A 25,415-nucleotide genomic window follows, 5' to 3' on the forward strand; every position below is an offset into this window, starting at 1 on the left:
CTTGCTAGAGTTGCTCCTTTTTATGCTAGTGCTTCGGTTTATTTTGAGACTTTGCCTTGTTTGATTGAACGTCCTTTTGATGCTTATTGTAATTCTTTGCATGATTAATGAAATTTCTTTTTTTTAAAAAATACCTTTTACTTACTCCTTTAATAGAAAATGTATGTGACGATAAAATCTTTTAAGTAACTTTACGTGACTTGAGGTTAAATGCATTGAATAATCACGAGCCTAAATGATCTTATAATTGTTTATTTTGTCAAAAAAATATATCGTTTTTAAAAGAGAGAAAACAATGTCAACAAATTAGGCATATAATAGTAAAGCATTGTTTTGTTAGAGAGAAAACAATGTCAATAAATTAGGCATATAGTAGTAAAGCATTGTTTTGTTTATATATGAATTCCCAGCCTTACTCGTTTCAAGTGCCTAAAAGTAATAAAAAGAAGTTGGCATTTATAGACATAAGCATCAATATTTTTTCTTCAAATATGTATATTGTGAGATGGTCTCACGGATCTTTAAATGCCAACTTCTTTTTTTCGAACTATGGAATAACACTGTATAGAACATATCCACAACCTCAATTTATTTAGTGCTGAATTTAGAACTCAAATCTATTAATACAGATCAAAAAACGAAACGACTTGAAATGATCCCAAAAACTACTCCAAATCCATATCCCACAAGAATAACTTGCCACGTAAATCCATCCAAAATGCTACCATCATCATCACCTTGTTGTGGCAACATCTCTTCGTCATCTGTGCATTTCTTAGTCAAAGTTAATCCACATAATCCCGAGTTTCCTATGTATGTGCTGCTGTCAAATGTAAGAAACTGACCGCCAGATTGGGGTATCGGCCCAACAAGATGATTATATGACAGATTCAACAGTTCTAGAAATGTTAACCTCGTCAACTGCTGGGGAATTTCCCCTTCCAATTGATTTGAAGATAAGTCCAAGGACTCTAGTACGCTTATATATGCTACACATTCAGGAATATGACCCGTGAGGAAGTTATGGGACAAATTCAAATACCTTAATGATCTGAGCATTCCTATTGTATCTGAAATATTTCCATGAAACATGTTGCTTGACAAATCAATGGTCGTAAGTGTTTCCAGAATTCTCTGATATTGAAGCTCCCGTCCTTTTACAGTTAATGTTACAGACTCCATGTAAGGGTAACGTAACGTTGAGTTCTTTGTTTCAGTTTTGTTTTCCTTGACATCAATCATGGCTTTGAAATTCTTGAAATATTGGTCTGGCAAAGCTCCAGTGAATTGATTGTCGGAGACGTCGAAGATTTGCAACATAGGATAGGAAATATTACTCTTTAAAGCAGGCATCGTACCATGGAACCTATTAGATCTCAGCACAAGAACTCGAAGCTCCGCGAGATTTTCCATCCAAGAGGGAAAATAATCTTGGATTTTATTGTTCCCGATGTTAAGAACCTGAAGCTGTCGGCACTTGGCCAAGGACTGAGGGACTGTTCCTTCCAAATCGTTGCTATTCAAGTCAAGAGATAACAAAGCACTTCCGTTTCCTATGCACTGTGGAACTTTTCCTTCCAATCTGTTATTCGATAGATGGAGAATCTGAAGGAAACTCATATCGCAAATGGATGATGGAATCTCTCCTGTTAAACTGCAAATTACTTAGAAACTAATGGGTAGAAAATCGAAAAATTAAATGAAAAACAACCTTTGAATGGGCGTCCGAATGTAACTTCTTGTGATAAAAGGAACTTCACCTGTTAATTTATTTGAGTCCAAGAGTAGATAATCCATCCTTCTCAAATTGGCCGTCGTACGTAGACTCGAACAATTTTTGAAACACTCCAACAATGGCCCATGTAAATCGTTTTCTCTCGCTACAAAATATTTGACTGATAATCCACAGCATAATCCTCGTGGGAGATTCCCCGAAAAGTGGTTCATAGAAAAATCAGCAACGGTCAATCCAGGAATATTTTTCCCAAAAATCTCAGGCAACTGCCCAGTCAATTGGTTATTATTCACTTCAAAATATTGGAGTGAAGTTAAATTCCCAATTGTAGGTGGAAGAGTTCCATTGAGATTGTTCGCATAAAAGCTTAGCCCTTTGAGTTCTGTGAGATTTGTGATTGTTGATGGTATTGCACTCGAGAATAGATTATTTGAAAGAATTACATAATGCAAATTTCGGAGGTTTCCAATCTCCAGCGGGATGGAGCCTGAAAATTTGTTATTTCCAAGATCCAAGAATGTTAGTTGGGTCCAATTGCTTAAAAAATGAGAGATATCACCAGAAAGATTATTATCATCTAGATCCAAGAATGTTAGTTGGGTCAGGTTTGACATGGATAGAGGCAAAGGTCCTGTAAGTGAATTGAAGGCTAAGGCCAAAAAGGTAAGGTTGCTGCATTGGCCGAGCTCAGGAGGAATTGTTGAATCGAGGTGATTAAGTTCGAGTAATAGTTGTTTAAGGTTCAAGAGTTGGCCTACAGAAGACGGAATATTTCCTTCAAATGAGTTTTCGTTCAGACCAAGATATTCGAGCTGTAACAAGTTTTTGAATACTGATTCGGGAATGGGGCCTGTGAGATTGTTAAATGACAAATCAAGAAGAGTAATACTCTTGCACCTGATTATAAAACTTGGAAACTGCAAAGTGAGTTTATTGTCATGAAGGCTGAGGTGTGTCAGAAAAGAGAGGCTCGGGATTCTAGACCAATCAGTCGTCTCCAAGTGCGCGACCACGTCGTACGGGACATATGGCCAGACCTCCACTTTAATTTCTTGCCCGTGCGATGAGCTACACGGGCGAGGACTTTTTGGGGATCGACGTAGCCGATGACGGTGAGCTTGCTCTGCTTCGGCGAAACCTCTATGGATGTCACTCCTTTCATCCCCTCCACAGATCTTCGAACCTTCCTCTCGCATCCTTCGCAATCCATTTTTATCTTTATTTCGACGGTCTGTTGAAACGAGAGAAATCGATGTTTGACAAATATGTTCAAATTATTAAATAAATGATTAAGCTGCAAAAATATGCGCCTCAGTAAATAATAATTATACATTATTCCTATAATCCTATTGCATATGTATTTATTGAATGGGAGATAAATTTTGTCGATGATCAATTATGATGTAACCTCATTTGTCAAGAACGATGATTGTCACAATTTATTAAAAATTATGAAAAAAAATATGAAAAGATAAAGACTACCTCACTCATCATCAACACATGCAGAATTTATATAGACACATAAACCCCTATCATTTTTGACACGTGTATTCTGAATTGTTATTTAAGTCTCATGGTATTCAATTTTATAAAAATATTCAAAAAATTAATATTCAAATATATATATATACAATATATATATATATATATATATATATATATATATATATATATATTAAATTAATAAAACTACATATCTTCTCATCTTATCAGATTTCATACAAGAACATAATAGTAAAAGATGCAGTTTAGATGAGTAATTTTGTCCAAGAGTTGGGCGTCATTCTTAATGGAGTTGATCCAGTCCTGATGTACTGCGACAACACTGGTGTCGTTGCGCAAGAAAAGGAACCAAGGTCTCATCAAAAATCCAAACATATACTGAAGAAGTTCCACATCATCCGGGAGATTGTGGTAAGATGAGATATATCAGTTGAAAGAGTACACTCTGCAGATAATGTTGTTGGTCCACTTACATAGCGCTTGCCAGGTCCATTGTTTGAGTAGCATCACGAAGCAATGGGATTAAAGTTTATGGGTAGTTGGCTCTAGGGCAAGTGGGAGATTGTTAGAGTAGATGTCCTGTAAGCCAACTGTTGGCTAGGGAATTTATTTACTCAAGTGAAATAAACAATCTTTATTTTAATATAATTTAACTTTTCATGGTTTCGTTATACTTTATCTGTATACTCATGCAAGTAGCAGAGATAAAATCCTTGATTATGCTTTAATACAAATGAATCGTAATTCGATGTTGAAACTCATTTGTAAATACTGCATATTCTAAATTCGTTCCTAGTCGATTCATCCGCCTAAAACATGGATAAATGTCGCTTGAGCTCGAGACTAGCATCTGTGATGTTGTGTACTGCGTTTCTTCGTAAGGGCATAGAGATGTCCAAACACGCAGATGGGTAGGGCTTTGACTCGTTTACCGGCTCCAGGAGAGTCATCAGGTGGCGAGGTTGGGTACAGTTGCGACACATATAGGAGCCAGTGCATTGTAGTCGGGGATTCACCGCTCACCTACGGGTGTGGATATCCTATGTGATCTGATGTAATAATAGTGCATGGAATCTCTGGCCAGAGTATAAGATGTACATTGGAGAAGGAGTTCTCCAATAGTACAAGCGATGCCACTATTATATGTAACACATAGTTATCGAATTAATATGCAACCCTCGATGAACCAATGGTTGCAGATTCGATCGGGATATTTGAGATGAAGGGACCGTACTGTACGTTAATCATAATCGACTGGTTCTTGCAGGCACTATCAGTGATACCTAGGGAATCATGGGGCGATGCTACTAGACGCTCTTACCATGATCCGATGAGTGCAATCAGAAATGAGTTCTGACATTCTTGATCAAGGTGTTGATGAAAAGAATGAGGCTAACTAGGGTAAGCCCGAATAAAGGATTATGTCCTGAATCACAAAGAGTTGTGAACTGATAGGACTCGTTTTTACGTGTTTTTAGTGTTGTTTTTGAGTCGCATTCATGCATCACATTAGTTTGTTTTAGTTTAATTTAGCATTTTTCTATCATTATTTAGCATATGGCTGATCTCGTGTATTTTGTGGTTGTTTTGTAGGAATTGGACCGAAAAGTGGGATTTTATTTGGCAAAGCAGCGAAGAGATCTCGCTAGGGCGGTCAAAAGTGACCGCCCCAGCGAGCATTTTAATTTGGTCGAGCAGTTGTTGCGCGAGTGTCTCGCTAGGGCGGTCAAAAGTGACCGCCCCAGCGAGAATGTTGGTCTAGCCGAGGAGTTTCTGCGTGAACCTCTCGCTAGGGCGGTCCAAAGTGACCGCCCCAGCGAGACCATGGACATAGCCGATGATTTTAATTCGAGAACCACTCGCCCCAGCGGTCAAAAGTAATCGTCCTAGCGAGCTGCGAGATTTGAAAAGATATGTTTCCTTTTTTTTTGGACTCTATTCTACACCATAGACCTAATACACGAGAGAGGCGGCGTTTTGGGCGATTTTTCATCACTTTCATCAGATTTTCTTGGAGAAAAGGCGAGGAGCAAAGGAGATTTCGAAGACCTCGAGATTTCCACGCGTGGTGGCCGTCATCCGTCGTCATCTTTAGTATTTTCATTATTCAGTTTTTATTTCTCAGATTGTTGTTGGTTTTTATTATGAATTTTAGTTGCTAAACTCTAGATTTGTTGGGATTTGAGGGGATCCTACCCCGTACTCGTTGTTCAACATTATTGCTCGACGTTTCTATGAGTGATTTGTTTATGCTTTTGTGCTTTCTTATTTCAATTGAAGTCTAGCTAACTTCCTTTGATTATTTCATGTTGTTGATGATTTCGATAGAATAATTGACAATAGGATCGAATAGTATAGACCACGGATTTACAATTTTAGTAGATATACGGAATTGGATACGTGTCGATAGTGATAATTCACCCGGATGAAAGCTAGTGGATTCCATAGAACGTAATGCAATCATGAACTGTTAAATAATTGAGGATACTTGATTACTGCATGTTTATGATTAGTATTAATATAGCTCGACAGAGTATATTAATTAGTCTATGGAATTCCGTCGAATGCACGAGTAAAAGTCGAGTATAATTATTTGAACACGAGCGGTAGGTGAACTGATTATTCCCAACAAATTCGTTTCTCATTTGATTTTAATCCAATTTAATCATTGATTTCTTGATTGCTTTTTCTTGCACTTTAATTATTTTAGTTATTAAATTCACTTTAGTTTAATCACCAACTCAATCTATCGTTGCTAAAGAAATTTACTTGGAAATAAAGATATTGTAACGCAGTCCTTGTGGAACGATACTCGTATTCACTTACGTTTATTATAACTTGACTATCGTGCACTTGCGATATTTAAATCGAGCTTTTAATTATACAACAAATTTTGGGACTATTCACTGTGCAAGTTTTGCTCGATCAAGTTTTTGGCGCCGTTGCCGGGGACTGTTGATTCACAATTTTTTATTTTTCATTTAAATTCTTTAGTATTATTTATTTCATTATTATTTGATACTCTCATTGTGTTGCAGATTTTTCTTGTGGTGCATGCCAAGATCACTTGACGTGGAGCTTGAATTTGACCTGAAATCGAAAGAACTTTCCGCAGGCGAAGACAGCAACAAAGACTCAAAGAACAGATGGAAAGACGCGAGCAAGAACGTGGAGAGGAACAGCGTGACAATAGACAAGTTGAGATACCACGTCGCATTCCAATGTTGGATTATGCACAACCGTCTCTTGATGGAGCACGTCCAAGCATCGTGAGACCTGTCATCCGAGCTAACCAGTTTGAGATCAAGCCAGCTATCATTCAGATGATTCAAAACACTGTTCAATTTGGGGGAAGTGCACTTGACGACCCTAATTCTCATATAGCTGATTTTCTTGAAATTTGCGATACTTTTAAGTTTAATGCTGTGTCTGATGATGCTGTTCGTTTGCGTTTATTTCCATTTTCACTAAGAGATAAAGCTAAGGCGTGGTTAAACTGTTTGCCTGTAGGGTCTATCACTACATGGGAGGATATGGCGAAGGCATTCCTGATCAAGTACTTTCCTCCGTCGAAGACTATGAAGCTGAGAGCCGACATTACTACTTTTGCTCAATATGAGCTAGAGTCACTTTACGAGGCATGGGAGCGCTATAAGGACTTGTTGAGGAGATGTCCCCACCACGAGCTACCTCTTGGGTTAGTTGTTCAAACTTTCTACTACGGTCTGCTTACTTCTAACCGTACTATGATAGATGCTGCTGCCTGTGGTAACTTACTGAGAAAGACGGCTGAGGAAGGATATGAGTTATTAGAGGAGATGGCTGCTAGTAGCTATCAGCCTCAGTCTGATAGGCAGAGACGAGGTGCTGGAGTTAATCAAGTTACTGATTTGTCTGCAGTGTCAGCACAGTTAGAGGCTTTGAACAGAAAGATTGATGGGATGAGTGCGAGTGGATCGGCTATGCGTCTGCAAGAGATTTTCTGTGATAAGTGTGGAGGTGAGCATGACGTGCAGGATTGCCAAGACGGAAATCCATTCTATGTGCCTGAAGGAGCAACGGTAAAACAAGTGGTATTCCAGAACCGTCCAAGAAATGACCCGTATTCAAACACATATAATCCGGGATGGAGGAATCACCCAAACTTTTCATGGGGAGGTCAAAACAACCAGAATCGCCAGCAAAGAGGTCCACCATATGGGATGCACCAAGGGTTCAAGCAAGAACCGCCTCGAGAGGAGAAATCTAATTTAGAGCAAATGATGACTAAATTCATTTCTGCGACGGAGACGAGATTTCAGAACCAGGATGCATCCATAAAGGGGTTAGAGACTCAAATTGGGCAATTGGCTAAGTTGATTGCTAACAGGGAGCAAGGAGCTTTGCCAAGCAACACGGAAACTAACCCGAAGGAACATGTGAAGGCGGTGGAATTGCGCAGTGGAAAAGCACTTGAGTCTAATGAGAAAAAAAAACAAGCAAGGTGAGGATGAGGTGGAACATCAAGGAGGTAAGTCTTCTAACTCTACATTTACACCTATTGCACCAAATAAAATTGTTATCCCCCCACCTTTTCCTGCAGCAATGAAAAAAGCTAAGATAGATGCACAATTTGGTAAATTTCTTGAGATATTCAAAAAACTGCATATTAACATTCCGTTTGCTGATGCTTTATTGAATATGCCAAGTTATGCAAAATTCTTGAAAGATATCTTGGCGAATAAGCGGAAGCTAGAAGATCATATGACTGTGAACTTGACTGAAAATTGCTCCGCTTTAGTTCAAAACAAGATGCCTCCAAAGCAAAAAGATCCAGGGAGTTTCTCTATACCTTGCATTATTGGTGATATTAATTTTCATAAAGCTCTATGTAATCTTGGTGCGAGTATTAATTTGATGCCCTATTCTGTGTTTAGGAGACTGGGATTGGGTGAACCCAAGCCAACTAGGATGTCATTGCAGCTGGCTGACAGATCTGTCAAGTATCCACGTGGGATTATCGAAGATGTCTTGGTGAAAGTGGATAAGTTTATTTTTCCTGCAGATTTTGTAGTACTTGACATGGAGGAAGATTTAGAGATGCCTTTAATCCTAGGGAGACCATTTCTGGCTACAGGGAAAGCACTGATTGATGTTGACGAGGGAAAATTGAGACTGAGAGTTGGAGAAGAAGAAATTATTTTTGATGTCTTTAATACTCTCAAGCACACAATGCACAATGATAGTTGTTTTCGTGTTGATGTCTTAGATTCTCTCGTTTGTGATTTTGTGCAGGATGGATTGCAAGAGCCATTGGAGGCCACTCTCACTACGGAAAAGCAGGAGGACGAGTTAGACGAGGAAAAGATGGAGATGGTAGCTCACTTGAATGCCATTCCACCTTGGAGAAAGCAAGTGAGGCTTCGACTAGAGGAATTGGGAGACAGAAAAGATTTAATGCCTCAAAAGTCGAGCCTAGAGGAGCCACCTACTTTGGAGCTCAAACCACTACCTCCACATCTCAAGTACGTATATCTAGGAGAAAATAATAAACTGCCTGTTATTATTTCCTCTTCTTTGACAGATGATATGGAGAGTAAGCTCTTAGGAGTCCTTAAGGAGCATAGAGGAGCATTCGCTTGGAAAGTTGCGGACATCAAGGGGATAAGTCCTTCGATCTGCATGCACAAAATTCTGATGGAGGATAAATACTCACCCCTAGCACAACCTCAAAGGAGACTCAATCCAAAAATGCAAGAGGTAGTAAAAGCTGAAACAATCAAACTTCTGGATGCAGGTATTATCTATTCTATCTCTGATAGTGCGTGGGTAAGTCCTGTACAATGTGTGCCGAAAAAGGGTGGGATTACTGTTATTACCAATGAAAAAAATGAGTTGATTCCCACTAGAACTGTTACGGGTTGGCGTGTGTGCATGGATTATAGGAAATTAAATGATGCAACCCGTAAAGATCACTTTCCCTTGCCATTTATTGATCAAATGATTGAACGATTAGCCGGTCATGAATTTTACTGTTTTTTGGATGGATATTCGGGATACAATCAAATCACAATTGCACCTGAGGACCAAGAGAAAACTACTTTCACTTGCCCTTATGGTACTTTTGTGTTTAGACGTATGCCCTTTGGTCTATGCAATGCACCTGCTACATTTCAAAGATGCATGACCGCTATCTTTCATGACATGATTGAGAATTTTCTTGAAGTTTTTATGGATGATTTCTCCATTTTTGGCTCTTCATTTAATGAATGTTTAGAGAATTTAAACTTGGTGCTTATTAGATGTGAAGAAAGCAATTTGGTGTTAAATTGGGAGAAGTGTCATTTCATGGTGCAAGAGGGGATTGTGTTAGGACACAAGGTGTCGGAGAATGGAATCGAGGTAGACAAGGCCAAGGTGGAAGTAATCAAAAATCTACCACCACCTGCATCGATAAAGGGAGTCAGAAGTTTCCTAGGCCATGCGGGTTTTTATAGGCGTTTTATTAAGGATTTTTCTAAAATTGCTAAGCCTTTATCCTCTTTGTTGATGAAAGATGTTGAGTTTAAGTTTGATTCTACTTGTCTGCAGGCATTCGAAATACTCAAGGAGAGCTTGGTGACAGCACCTGTTCTGACTGCCCCTGATTGGGAGTTACCGTTTGAGGTGATGTGCGATGCTAGTGATACAGCTGTTGGTGCGGTGCTAGGTCAAAGGAAGAACAAGGTATTTCATACCATCTACTATGCAAGTAAGACCTTAAATGATGCTCAATTGAATTACGCTACTACTGAAAAGGAATTACTTGCTATAGTATTTGCTTTTGAGAAATTTCATTCATACCTTGTTCTGTCTAAAGTGATTGTGTATACAGATTGCCCTAAAATACTTGCTTGCTAAGAAAGATGCGAAACCTAGGTTAATTAGGTGGATTTTACTATTGCAAGAATTTGATCTCGAGATTCGAGATAAAAAGGGTGTAGAAAATGTGGTTGTTGATCATCTGTCTAGGCTTGAGGATGTTAGAATTAATGGTGTTGATACTGATATAGATGACTGGTTCCCTGATGAGCAATTGTTTGAGGTGAATGCGTGCCCTTGGTATGCCAATGTTGCAAATTTTCTTGTCACTGGCACACCTCCCCCAAATTTATCGTTTCACCAAAGAAAGAAATTCTTTTCTGACGTGAAATATTATTTTTGGGAGGAACCATTTTTGTTTAAGATCTGTGCAGATGCCATGATAAGGAGATGTGTAGCGGAGGAGGAAACCAGTCAAATTCTGAACCACTGCCATGACCGTGAGGTAGGTGGTCACTTTGGACCCATACGGACGGCATCTAAGGTACTTGAATGTGGCTTCTATTGGCCAACTCTTTTTAAGGATGCTCGTTTGTATGTTCTCAATTGTGATAGATGCCAACGCACAGGTAATATTTCTAACCGTCATGAGATGCCTTTAAATAATATTATTGAGTGTGAAATATTTGATGTGTGGGGGATTGATTTTATGGGTCCTTTTCCTGCTTCTTTTGCAAAGAAATTTATTTTGGTGGCAGTGGAGTATGTGTCGAAATGGGTGGAGGCAGAGGCTTGTGCCACGAATGATGCACAAGTGGTGTTAAAATTTTTGAAGAAACACATTTTTAATCGATTTGGTACACCACGTGCAATCATAAGTGATGGTGGCACCCACTTTTGCAATAAAATTTTTGATAAACTATTGGGCAAATATGGTGTCACCCACAAAGTTTCCACTCCATACCATCCCCAAACTAGTGGACAAGTTGAAGTGTCCAATCGAGAGATTAAGAGGATTCTAGAGAAGAAAGTGAATGTGAATAGAAAAGACTGGTCCATTCGGTTAGATGATGCTTTGTGGGCTTATCGTACTGCTTTTAAAACACCTATAGGCACTACACCATATAGGTTACTTTTTGGTAAAGCATGTCATCTACCCGTAGAATTAGAGCATAGAGCATACTGGGCGACCAAGGCACTAAACTTTGATTTTGCTCTTGCAGGTGAAAAACGGTTGCTGCAGTTGAATCAGTTAGACGAGTTTCGAGGAAAAGCGTATGATCTTGCACTATCTTACAAGGAACGCACCAAACGAGCCCATGATAAACACATTGTAAGAAGGGAGTTCAAAGTGGGTGAGGCGGTGCTGTTATACAATTCTCGCTTGCGACTTTTTCCGGGCAAGCTGAAGTCCAGATGGTCAGGACCATTCATCATAGCCGAGGTGTTCCCATCAGGTGCAGTGGTGTTGCATGATGGCAAGGAAGGGACGTTTACTGTGAACGCCCAAAGATTAAAGCACTATATTGGTGGCACAATTGAGCCACAAATTGGAGTCACTCGGCTCCATGACAGTCGTTGAGGACACGGGTGAAAAGTCGAGCTCTAGACTATAAATTGAGAACTGCTTCTTCTCCTTTTTAGTCTTTTTCCTTTATTCCTTCATCGTATCATTTGCATTTAGGTAGTTGCATGGCATGGCATTCATTGTTTTTATTTATTTTTCGAGAGTATCTCGCTAGGGCGGTCAAAACCGACCGCCCCAGCGAGACGTCGTTTTTTTTTCAAAAACATAGCCACCGAGAAAGCCTCGCTCGGGCGGTCACTTTTGACCGCCCCAGCGAGTGAATTTTTTTAAAAATTGGTTTTCCTGGCGAACACTTCTCGCTAGGGCGGTCACTTTTGACCGCCCCAGCGAGTGAATTTTTTAAAAATTGGTTTTCCTGGCGAACACTCCTCGCTAGGGCGGTCACTTTTGACCGCCCCAGCGAGTGAATTTTTTAAAAATTGGTTTTCCTGGCGAACACTCCTCGCTAGGGCGGTCACTTTTGACCGCCCCAGCGCGCCCTCATATTTTTCAAACAGTCTGTCACCGAAAACCACTCGCTAGGGCGGACACTTTTGACCGCCCTAGCGAGTCTCGCATATTTAAAAAGCTGCGTCGCGTTTTTTTTTCTTTCCCACTCGCAAACCCTCGCCTCCCTTCTCGATTTTCGGCGCCTCCTCCATCTTTGAAGCTCAAATCTTCTTGTTTTGTGATATTTTCAGGAAAAGACTCGATCTTGGTTGCTACACTCCACTGGGACGCGTTTACACTACAATTTCTTCTACTCCGGTCATCTTCCAAGGATTCCGGCGAGCTTCTCCGGCGAACTTCAAAAATTTTCCGGCAACTTCAGACTCTTTGCACTCCCATCTCGACATGGCACCTAAACGGTCTAAGGTAACTCACGGTGCCTCTAGTTCTCGTTCGACTCCGTCTAATTTTGTTAATGAGAAAGCTCGAGAGCGGTTTGAGCATGCTAAACTACATAGAAAACCAATCCCTGAGCGAGGGTTTACTACATCTGCTCTTCGTTATTTTCCGGACGTCTTAGTAGAGGGACGAGGGTGGAGTAATTTTTTAGCACAACCGAATGCCGCGGTGATTCCGGTTGTGCGTGAATTCTATGCGAATGCTCCGGAGGGGAGTGAGCATAAGGCATCTGTGCGGGGGCGTCGAGTCCCATACGATTCGAGAACTATCAATGCCTTGCTGGGTTTACCGTCGGTGGATGACTCTGAGTTTCAGGCGTGGGTACTTAACCCGGATTATGATTCGATTATACACACACTCTGTTATCCGGGCACCACGTGGAAACAACCGGGGACGTATACGGTTTTTCTTGAAAAATTTTTGAGAGTGGAGGCGGCAATGTGGTATGCGTTTCTATCTAAGAGATTGATGCCGGTCGGGCATACGAGTGATGTCCAGCGTGAGCGGGCGGTTGTTCTGTATGCCATCTGAACTGGGATGGCGATTGATGTGGGCAGACTCATCTTTGGACAGCTCAACATGTGCATAAACAGCAGCAATTTGGCGTTTTATTTTCCGACGATCGTGACTGAGCTATGTGCCCGAGCGGGGGTGATATTTGCTGATGATGATGAGTGGCTACCACCGATGAGAGCCATTGATGACGCTCTCTATCGATCCAAGAGGGAGAAGAGACAGGCAGAGCTGCCCGAGGATGTATTTTTCGAGTATGGGGGAGCAGCTCAACCACCTCTGGCTTTAGGACATGCACTGCCACCTCCGCAGCCACGCCGCCGTGCCATGCGAGATCGCATCAACGAATTGGGCGCTTGGGCCACTTATCAGACTGAGTATCAGGCCGTGAATCAAGCTCATATTCAGAACGTCGAGTACTTGGTACAGGGGATCTCCACGCATCTGGGCATCGACACATCCGGCCGGCCACCTGTACCCGCATACCCGCCACCCTTCCAGTTTCAGTATCATTATCCTATACCCCCAGCTGCTGACGAGGGAGTTGCACCGCCTGAGCATGAAGAGGAGGAGGATTTCTGATGAGGGGAGTTTATTGTTTCCCCTTTCTTTTTATTTATTCTGTCGTTGCATTTGCATTCATGAGTTTTTTTTTTTTTTTTTTTTTTAGTTTTTAGTGTGTGTTTCGTTTTGTGCATTGAGGACATTGCACAACTCTAGTATGAGGGGGTGGGTAGATTGTTTTGGTTGTTTAGTCAATTGGTTATTGTTTTGATTGTTTAGTTAATTGGTTTAGTTTCGTTGCATTTCTTTTGTTGGGTGTCGTTTATGGTGAGAAGACATCGTTTATGAGCCAATGATGATTTGAATTGATAGTTTACAAAAGTGTTGATTGGATCACGTCGTGAATGATACTCTTGATTGTTAAAGCATGAATTTTGGTACAACATTTGAACCTTTTGAGCACACATGTGTGGGGACTAGAACGTTGTAGGAATAATGGTGAAATTTGAAAGTTTTGTGTGGCTAACTTGAAAGGCACCATTTATGAGTTGATTTGGCATGTAAACCCGTGAAAATAAGTCGCTAGTTGGGACCTTGAATGAAAAAATTTGATTTGCCTTGAACTTTACATTTACCTCTTTTCCATTGCACTGAATTACAATGTCATACTCCTAACCAGCTGTGATCCAAAGTATTATATTCTTAGCTTAGGGAGTACATGTGTGAAAATTGTGCAATTAAAAAAAAACAGAAAAAGAAAGAAAAAAAGAAGGAGATGTAAAGTGAGGGGGAGCCGAAATAAAAGGAATGAAATTCTATTCCTAGGCTAAAAGTTGGAGATGTAAGGAGACGAGGAAAGTCAGACGAAAAGTCTTGACGATTGCACAATGAAAATGATCGGTGTACTCCCAACTTTTAGCCACTTGAGCTTATTTTCCTTCTTTTTGACACCCTTATCTATGCTTAAAAGCTGAATAAAGTTCAATTTGTGGCTAGTGATGAATAGACACGGGGATGCATGCTAGTGAGACTTGTATTGAAGTGTTAATTGAGTGACTCGCATGATTTGATAATTGATCTATTTGAAGTACGAATGACTAGACCCATCATGACACACACACACGTTCAAATTAGTGTCGAAATTTATGTATAGATGAGAATGAGTATTCGGTTGCGATTTGACTTGATTGGTAGTGGGAAAGTAAACTGAGGCATGAACATAAACATTGTTAACTCACCATTGACATTTACTCGTGTTAGTTATTTCTTGTTTGAGTAATGTTGTGGTTGTTGAGTTTGTTTAGTATCTCGTGCTTTAACCTATTTTACTCGAGGGCGAGCAAAAGGTTAGTATGAGGGGGTTGATAGGACTCGTTTTTACGTGTTTTTAGTGTTGTTTTCGAGTCGCATTCATGCATCACATTAGTTTGTTTTAGTTTAATTTAGCATTTTTCTATCATTATTTAGCATATGGCTGATCTCGTGTATTTTGTGGTTGTTTTGTAGGAATTGGACCGAAAAGTGGGATTTTATTTGGCAAAGCAGCGAAAAGATCTCGCTAGGGCGGTCAAAAGTGACCGCCCCAGCGAGCATTTTAATTTGGTCGAGCAGTTGTTGCGCGAGTGTCTCGCTAGGGCGGTCAAAAGTGACCGCCCCAGCGAGAATGTTGGTCTAGCCGAGGAGTTTCTGCGTGAACCTCTCGCTAGGGCGGTCCAAAGTGACCGCCCCAGCGAGACCATGGACATAGCCGATGATTTTAATTCGAGAACCACTCGCCCCAGCGGTCAAAAGTAATCGCCCTAGCGAGCTGCGAGATTTGAAAAGATATGTTTCCTTTTTTTTGGACTCTATTCTACACCATAGACCTAATACACGAGAGAGGCGGCGTTTTGGGCGATTTTTCATCACTTTCATCAGATTTTCTTGGAGAAAAGGCGAGGAGCAAAGGAGATTTCGAAGACCTCGAGATTTCCACGCGTGGTGGCCGTCATCCGTCGTCATCTTTAGTATTTTCATTATTCAGTTTTTATTTCTCAGATTGTTGTTGGTTTTTATTATGAATTTTAGTGGCTAAACTCTAGATTTGTTGGGATTTGAGGGGATCCTACCCCGTACTCGTTGTTCAACATTATTGCTCGACGTTTCTATGAGTGATTTGTTTATGCTTTTGTGCTTTCTTATTTCAATTGAAGTCTAGCTAACTTCCTTTGATTATTTCATGTTGTTGATGATTTCGATAGAATAATTGACAATAGGATCGAATAGTATAGACCACGGATTTACAATTTTAGTAGATATACGGAATTGGATACGTGTCGATAGTGATAATTCACCCGGATGAAAGCTAGTGGATTCCATAGAACGTAATGCAATCGTGAACTGTTAAATAATTGAGGATACTTGATTACTGCATGTTTATGATTAGTATTAATATAGCTCGACAGAGTATATTAATTAGTCTATGGAATTCCGTCGAATGCACGAGTAAAAGTCGAGTATAATTATTTGAACACGAGCGGTAGGTGAACTGATTATTCCCAACAAATTCGTTTCTCATTTGATTTTAATCCAATTTAATCATTGATTTCTTGATTGCTTTTTCTTGCACTTTAATTATTTTAGTTATTAAATTCACTTTAGTTTAATCACCAACTCAATCTATCGTTGCTAAAGAAATTTACTTGGAAATAAAGATATTGTAACGCAGTCCTTGTGGAACGATACTCGTATTCACTTACGTTTATTATAACTTGACTATCGTGCACTTGCGATATTTAAATCGAGCTTTTAATTATACAACAAATTTTGGGACTATTCACTGTGCAAGTTTTGCTCGATCATGAACCCACGTCTAGCTGTATCCCTGAACCATTGAGGGTCACACAAGCACTGGATCGTTTGTTCCCGTTGAGAAAATAAAATTCAAGGTGTTTAATTTATATTATTATAGTAAATTCAAGGAGTTGAATTTATGATAATTAAATTTTGAGAGAATAAATTCAAGGAGTTGAATTTATAAAATCTTGAGAATTTAATTTATTAAACTCAAAAGTTGAGTTTATTAAATATTAAATTTTGGAGGTGATAAAATTCAAGGAGTTGAATGTATAATAAATTCAAACGTTGAATTTATAATAGATTTAATTTATTAAGCTCAAAAGTTGAGTTTATTAAATATTAAATTAAAATTGGTGGGAAGTATGTTTAAGGCTTGTAGGAGTACAAGTCTAATATACTAAATAAATGGTCTTTGATTAATTAATTAAACTAGTTGGACTAGGCCAATTAATTAATCAAGTCCATTAATGTTAATTATGATTATTAGGTTATGACTTAATTATAAAAAGAAATAATCAAGCCATAACCTTATCCACCACAAGACACCAATTTTTGAGAGTTGAGAATAGGAATTCAAAAGACTTTCGGCTATGAGATAGCATGCAATTTTAGAATCTTTTATTGACTTAATTAATTAGATTAATTAAGTTAAGAAATGCTTAGAAAATAATAATGATGATTTTGATTTTTAATTTGGAGATAATCATCCGAAAGTTTTTTTTCTTCCAACAAACATAATCCTCCAAATATATTTAGTTTACTTAATTAATTAGATTAATTAAGTAAAGGATAATTAAAGAAATATCTAGATTTCTTTATTCTCAATTTTTGCATAAGATTCATTGGAGAGTTTCAAGTTTTTGCAAGACTTCTTTTCGGCTCTTCCAATTTGAAAAAAATAATTTTGTGCTCTCAAAAAGTTTTGAACAAAAAGTGTGTTCTATCTCTTCGCAAAAATCTTCTATACTTTCTAGTGTAAGGTAGAAGAGGAACAAGCAATCCGGTCGTGGACCTGATTCGAAGTAGATCGAAGAACGTTCGTATAGATTTACAACAAGAGCTACGTCCGCTAATACCGGAGTAGTTGTTGCCAAGTGAAATTATTCACCAAAGGTATTTTCTAAACGTCCTATGAATGTTTGATTATGAAAACCATACGAGCGTCCAAACAAATATATTTTGATTGTCAAAATAAAATAAAAATTTTAAAACTTCCGTTGTCTTTGGGCGCGTAAAAAACCGGGATCCAACAAATATATATAGTTAAAAAATACATAAAAAATGTGAGCCAAACCTGAAGTTGTTTGTGTTTCTTGTTTTGCCTGGAATGACCGCCGGTGCAATCGAACATGTCCGAAAGATGATCTAAGGCACCCATTTCTTCTTCTCTCCTTTCTTTCACTAACAAACCACCCAGTGTTTATAGGTATAAAGCACCAAGTTACTTAGGCCATCTCCAACCCAAAACTCTATTTTAAAGCAACTCTACTCTGAAATAGTGTAGTTTCTGCACCAAATACAATATTCATCTCCAACCCATCTACTTCAAATCTTACTCTAAAAAAGAATATTCTCGGAATATTCTTTTTTATTTTATTTATTTCATTTTTTATAAGTTATTAAATATATATTTTTAAAATTTAGTGATATAATTATAATTACGTGAGCAGAACGTCATCAACATGATAGCAGCACATTTGGAAAATATTTTGGTGATTTTGGAAGATCTGGATCTGGACCCGGATCCGATTTTCCAAATTATTGATGATTTAGTTTGTTTATCCTTTATTGTATTTGCATTTAAATTATCTGAATTCGAACTCGTATTTTTATTTTAACTATGTACTTGAATGTTTAAATATTATTCAATAAATTTGTGTGTTAGATGTTTAATTATAAAATTATTGTTATATATATTTGTAAATTTACAAAATTAAATATTTTAATTTTTTAATTTTATATTTAATAGATATTATCTAGTTATTAAATTAATATAATAATATCATATTATAATATAAAAATATTTATAATTTTTAATATAAATATTTATCATTAAAAAAACAAAAAAAATAAGAAAACACTCTGCGCCATATTTGGCGCAGAGCTTCCCTCTGCGCCATTTGGCACAGAGAAGAAAGGAGCTGCACTATTTCCATTGGAGAAGCCCAAGCAGCAAAATAGCGTGAAAGATATATGCCCTTAGATTAGATTATATATATATATATATATATATATATATATATATATATATATATATATATATAGACACACACACAGGCCATCTCCAACTCAAAACTCTATTTTAAAGCAATTTTATTTTAAAATAATTCAGTTTCTGCACCAAATATAATATTAATCTCCAACCCATCTACTTCAAATCTTACTCTAAAACAGAATATTCTCGGAATATTCTTTTTTATTTTATTTAATTATTTTTTTATATTAGTTATTAAATGTATATTTTTAAATTTAGTGATATAATTATAATATTTTAATATTTATATAATTAAATATTTTAATTTTTATGATTAAATGTCTGATTATTAAATAATATAATAAATAATATCTAATTATTTAAATATATATAATTATTAAATTAATATAATAATATAATATTATTATATTAATAATATTTATAATTCATTAATATAATAATATCATATTATTATATTAATAATATTTATAATTCTTAATATAAATATTTATAATTAGAAAAAAACAAAAAAAATTAAAAAAAGAAAACTTCTCTGCGCCAAATTGGCGCATAGCTGTGACGCAAAGGAAAATGGAAGCGAAATGTTATTTTGATGCTTAAGTTGGAGATGCCCTTGCTTTGTTTTGGGACACTGGGGGTTCTCTGTTCGTATAAGCGAGAGCTTAACGTTGAAGCAAGATTGACGCGTGGAGGCAAGATATTGGGCAATGATTAGGATACGTCTGCACCGACCCGGAGACAAAAGATAAGGGAAGGTTCACGGTTCTTGGAAGTCGGATCCGGGTTGGGACCCACTCGTTTGAGTCGGTCTATCTAGTTTTCTTTGATTATCTGTCAATGTGTGAGCCATTTGAGTGTGAACGGCGCCAAAGACATTTGACTAAAATTTTTATTATATCTTCCCAAATTTAATAGCCTTTATTTAATTCATGTTTCCGGTAAGTAAATAGGCAAAAATTTGTGTGAAACGGTCTCATGGGTCGTATTTGTGAGACGGATCTCTTATTTGGGTCACCCATGAAAAAATATTACTTTTTATGCTAAGAGTATTACTTTTTATTGTGAATATGGATAGGGTTGACCCGTCTCACGGATTATAACCCGTGAGACGGTCTCACATGAGACTCATTCCAGTAAATAAATGGTGGGTCAACAGTTGGGACCTGAATTATGACCCGTTTAAACACGTACAGCTTCCATGAATAATCCATTCTCTCTTTGGATCTCAATAATTTAAATTAATTTGGACCATAAGAACTCAACTCATTTAATTAATTAATTGATGATGATTTCAATCTTAGAACCCTTATACCTATATTTCCAAGACATTGTAACGATGAAAACTTTGACACATTTGTGGTTAATGTGAAATTTGTTATCATTTTCATTCGTCTCAAATATATAGTTCAGTTTTTATCTTGAGATGCATTTTTCTTTATTTTCCAGCTAATATAAATCTTGGAAAACATGCAAAAAAATTTGGATGAATTAAATAAAAACAAAATAGAAAATTTGTTTGTAAACTCAGTGAATATTCATAGAAGCTTGTGACAAAGAATAAGCTCTATGTTTTGTGTGAAATAATTATTTAAGCATAAACGAATAGGCAAGGAAAGAAAAGAGAACGATCGAATAAAGAATGTGTTCGGATTGCACATCATTTGACTTATGAGTATGGAGTATATGGTAGCATTTGATTTGATAAAGTATAATAATAAATTTGATAGTTTGAAAATATTATTTATTTAATTTAAGAGATATAATATATACATATACGCCCTTTGTTTTTTTTAATGTTATATGTCCTTATTGAATCAATTGTTTACTCGTAGTCGCTATCTTTTGATGAGAACTGAGTAAATCTTCTGACTAATTTAGTATATTATAAATCGCGCTAGCGAGTTAAACTGTACTCGACAAATTATGTACGATAGGACCGCCATAAAAAGTTTTGGGAAGGAGAATCGAATGTATGTGAACTTTCCGGGGAAAAAGGGAAGAAAGAAAAGTTTGTGAACCGAAGCCCAAACCTTAAAATCTTAAAAAACAATCAAACATGGGCTCCAATAAGAACGACAAACTTCGATACATGAGGCCCAAAAAGCTACAGCCCAGATTGTCAAGGCAAAATTAAATTTATTTAGATAATACAAAATTTAAGAACTATGAAGTCCCCCTAGCTTCATTCTGGAAAAAAGAAGAAGATATCTTACAAGTTATGATATAAATTGTTCAAGGGGCTGGAAAATTAATGGTTTTGCAATGATATAGTTTAATGAGAAAACATCAGAGACAAACTAAAAATATATTGGATAAACAATAATTTAAATTATCGAATTTGTTTTATTACCAAATACACATACATTCGATGAAATCGAATACAAATTCAAATTCATCAATTCAACTAGGCTCATATAAACCGAATTAGAAATTATTATCATCATTCATGCCTTTTTTTGTGAAAATAAAATATTGCCATAAACTAAGATAATAAGTCTTCATGTGCTAAGATGTTAGAAAACCAAATAGGACAACTATTAGGCCATCTCCAACCCATATCCTCTATTTTTCATCCTCTATCCTCTAAAATAGAGATCCGTGATCTCTATTTTTAAAAACCTTCTCCAACCCATATCCTCTAAATATATTACAAAATACTCTAACTTTTTTTCATTTTCAAAAACACACCCATATAATTATATAATTACATAATGTATTATATAACCGAACTTAATTAATTCGATAAACATAATACAATAAAACATGATTATTATTTTAAAAAAACACACATATAATTATATAATTACATAATGTATTATATAACCGAACTTAATTAATTCGATAAACATAATACAATAAAACATGATTATAATCTAATAAATTATGTTATTAATTTTTGTAATCATTATCTTGTTTATTATTTCCATTTCATGATTATTATAAACAATAAACTTATAATTAATTCATGAAAATAATAAAACAAGTAAAATAAATTAACTAAGTATAAAAATTATTTAACATTAAAATTAATAAATTAAATAATTTGAAATATAATAATATAAAATAGAGCAAAACAAATACATAAAAATACAAAAAGACTATTTTGCAATTGTTACGATGTCATTTCAGTAATTATTTCACACTCCTTTTCAATCCTCTATATGAACAGTGATACTCCATAAATAGAGGATCACTATTGCATACTCTAAAATGGAGGAAACAAATAGAGTACGGTTGGAGAAGATTTCGTCCTCCATAATGGAGGAATCCTCCATTATGGAGGACGGTTGGAGATGCCCTTACAATTCCATTCAATAATCGAATATATATATATATATATATATATATATATATATATATATATATATATATATATATATATATATATGACATTCATTGAATTTCGTTACTTCAAAGTTTTCATCAATATACATAATACCAATATAGGTGCATCAACCCAACTCGAGGACATACTTGTGTAACAGAGTAGTTCCAGAAAAATAGGCATAACTATCTCGATTCTTAATGGAATTAAACGATTTTGGTTTCATTTTGAAGATACTCATAGATCTACAACTTTTATTTGAACCAAAATTCTAAAATCCTAGTGCACACAGCTCATATTCCCGAAATAAAATAGGTTTGCATCCCAACTCAAATACAAACTAACTGATTGAAATTTGATTATTTCAGTGATCAAAGAAAACCGACACAGAGCACTGCAAGTATACTTAGATCATAACTACAAATTCTCAATGAATAAATCGCAGCAACCTGAAAACAAATACATTATACCACAAATCTCAACCTTGAACCAAAATGAATCGAAGTGCTTAAAATTTGAATCCTAAAAATTGGTATACCTTCAAAAAACTCCTGGGCTACAAAATAAAGTTGGAAATGAGATCTTCAAGCCCTAAAGTACACCAGAAAATGAGGAGAAAAGCTGGAATCCACGAGTATCTCGGTCCCTTCCACACGCAGAAAAACAACAAACTGATAAAGTTTCGTGCAGATAGAAACAAACATACAAAACAACGATTCAAGGCTTAGATCGAAGCTACAGGTGTGAGGAAAAAAACCCTTCAAGAATTTTTGAGTTTCGAAATTGGACGAAGAAATTATGACAATTCTTCTATTGCTGATACAATAGCGACAAGAAAAGGGGTTGGGGATGTGTTTTCTTCTTTAATTGGAATGAATAATGCGTGTACGTATATGTATTATTTTTATTTACAAATAATAGTAATGTGTGCCAATTTATCCCCATTTTGCATTTATTATGTTCTCGTGTGAACTCAGGTTTTCTAAAATACATATTTTTAACACACTTTCTAAATTTATTTGACATAATTAATTATTTTAATTAATCAAATCAATAATTATATTAATTATACCAAATTATCAGATAATTATTTATAAGATCTTACATTTCTCCATCCCTTGAAACAAATATTATCCTTGAAATTTCTATTTATACACATACATCTTACACACTATACGAATAGAACAAGCCAATACTAAAAATCAAACAAATATGGGTAAGATGCTCTCATCTTCTCCTCTATCTCCTAAGTTGATTCTTCTACTCCATGACTTGACCATTGTACTCGAATAAGTGGTATAACTTTATTACGAAGAACATTATCTTTGCAGTCTAAGATGCAAACCGGATACTCAGTATACGATGGAGAGGGATCAAGTTCAATCTCATCAAGTTGAATCACATGAGACGAATCGGGCTCATACTTATATAACATAGACACATGAAACACATCGTGTATGCCAAACGACTGTGGCAACTTTAACCGATAAGCGCAAGTCTCGATACGCTCAACAATCTCATAAAGGCCAACATATCTTGTTGACAACTTATTTCTCATACCAAAACGAACAATACCCCTAAACGGTGAGATATTTAGAAACAAAAAATCTCCAACTTGAAATTATAGATGTCGACGACGTTTACTTTCATAACTTTCCTGACGATCTTGGGAAGACTTTGTCATGTATTTCTTGAACAATCTAATGTATTTCTTGAACAATCTCAGGTCCAGTCAAATGCTTTTCATCAAACTCATCCCAAAAAAAATACGATCGATATCGTCTGCCATACAAGGTATCAAAAGGATTCGTACCAATAATCACTTGAAAACTGTTATCATAAGAATATTTCACTAATGAAATCGAAATGACGAGATGTACGAGACAATTGAGTGACAAAATCCATAGCCATGTGTTCCTAGTTCCACCGAGGAACTTCAAGACTGTGTAACAATCCTCCTAGTCTCATATGTTCTGTCTTGACTTGCTGACAGACTATACAACGAGATACAAACTCAGCCACATCATTTTTTATTTTTTTCACCAAAATCTAGGTCTTGGAATATGTTAGATTTTCCTACCTCCAGAGTGGATACTATAACGAGTGCAATGAGCTTCTATAAAGATAGTTATACGCAATTCAGAACTATCATGAACAACCAATCTTCCATTCAAACGAAGAAAATCATCTGGATAAATTGTGAATGCAGATTGATGTCCTTGAGACATTAATCATAACATTTCTGAACTCGGTCATTAGATTTTTAAACTGACTTAACAATCTGAATCAACTTTAGTTCAATAGAGATCTGAGACACACAAATGACATTTCCTTGAATCTGAAAATCCAAACCAGAAGTGCAAATATCCTCACGCTACTGAGAAACATGAATAAAAGATAAATTAACATAAAAAAGATTTACGAATCAAAGCATCATCAATGAGGTTCACTTTTCCTAGTTGGTATTGGATATCAAAATCATAATCTTTCAAAAGATCCATCCAACACATCGGTCTCATATTCAAATTTGATTGAGAGAAAATGTAATTCAAAATTTTATGATATGAATAAATTACAAATTACTCGCAAAAGAGATAATGCCTCCAAATCTTGAGTGCAAAGACAATATTAGCCAATTCCAAGTCATAGACATGATATCTAGATTCATGCGGTTTCAACTGAAGAGAACCATAGGATACAACTCGGCATTGTTGCATTAGAACACAACCTAGACCTCGACTTGATGCATCAATGCAGACAACAAATCCTCATGAACTATTTGGAATGATGAGAACTGATGCAGAAGTCAATTTCTCATTCAATTCAACAAAACTTGACTAACATTCACTAGAGTGAATATCTGATTTTAATGAGTCAACTGAGTGAAAAGTTTAGCAATTTTTGAAAAAATTCAATGAATCTATTCTAATAATCAGCTAAATCCATGAAACTGTGAATCTCTGGCACACTGATCAGTATTGCCTTCAAAATTGCTTCCACTTTACTTGGGTAAATAGAAATACCATGTTGAAAGAAAAAAAAAGTGTTTCATAGCTCCAATCAAAGTTACGGATGTGGGGAACAAAACCCTTCAAGAAAATTTGAGTTTCGACATCTGATGAAAAAGTTATAATTATTCTTGACAAGAAAATATGTTGGGGATGAGTTTTCTTCTTTCTTCTTTTATTGGAACTCGAGATAGGTGTATGTATATGTGTGTATTATGTTTATTTACTAATAATAGTAATGTGTGTCAATTTATCTCGTTTTGTATTTATTTTGTTATCATGTGTTATTTGAATTCCGGATGTATTTTTTATCGCATTAACTTCAATATTCTAAAATGCATATTTTTAACATGCTTTTTAAATTTATTTGTGTAACGCCCCAGATTCGATGACTATCCCTACTGTACCAAGACGACTCTTTCCAGCATGCTTATGTCCTCACTCACATGCACCCTATGAAACTCCCAGGCGGTCACCCATCCCAAAATTGTCCCAAGTCAAGCACGCTTAATTTTGGA

At 36.4% G+C, this 25,415-nt stretch overlaps 1 protein-coding gene across 1 annotated transcript in view; it reads right to left on the reverse strand.

Moving 5' to 3' along the window:
* Positions 1 to 572: 572 nt before the first annotated feature.
* The window catches only part of LOC140827261 (uncharacterized), a 35,904-nt gene continuing 11,061 nt past the window's right edge, over positions 573 to 25,415 (reverse strand). The window contains 4 exon segments of the mRNA XM_073189902.1: positions 573 to 1,646; positions 1,761 to 2,781; positions 2,784 to 2,966; positions 17,644 to 17,750. Coding sequence (XP_073046003.1) covers positions 631 to 1,646; positions 1,761 to 2,781; positions 2,784 to 2,966; positions 17,644 to 17,727 — 2,304 coding nt within the window. The 5' untranslated portion in view covers positions 17,728 to 17,750 and the 3' untranslated portion in view covers positions 573 to 630.

Source organism: Primulina eburnea, chromosome 1, assembly GCF_022965805.1.
Source record: "Primulina eburnea isolate SZY01 chromosome 1, ASM2296580v1, whole genome shotgun sequence".
In the NCBI taxonomy this organism is placed as follows: Eukaryota; Viridiplantae; Streptophyta; class Magnoliopsida; order Lamiales; family Gesneriaceae; genus Primulina; species Primulina eburnea.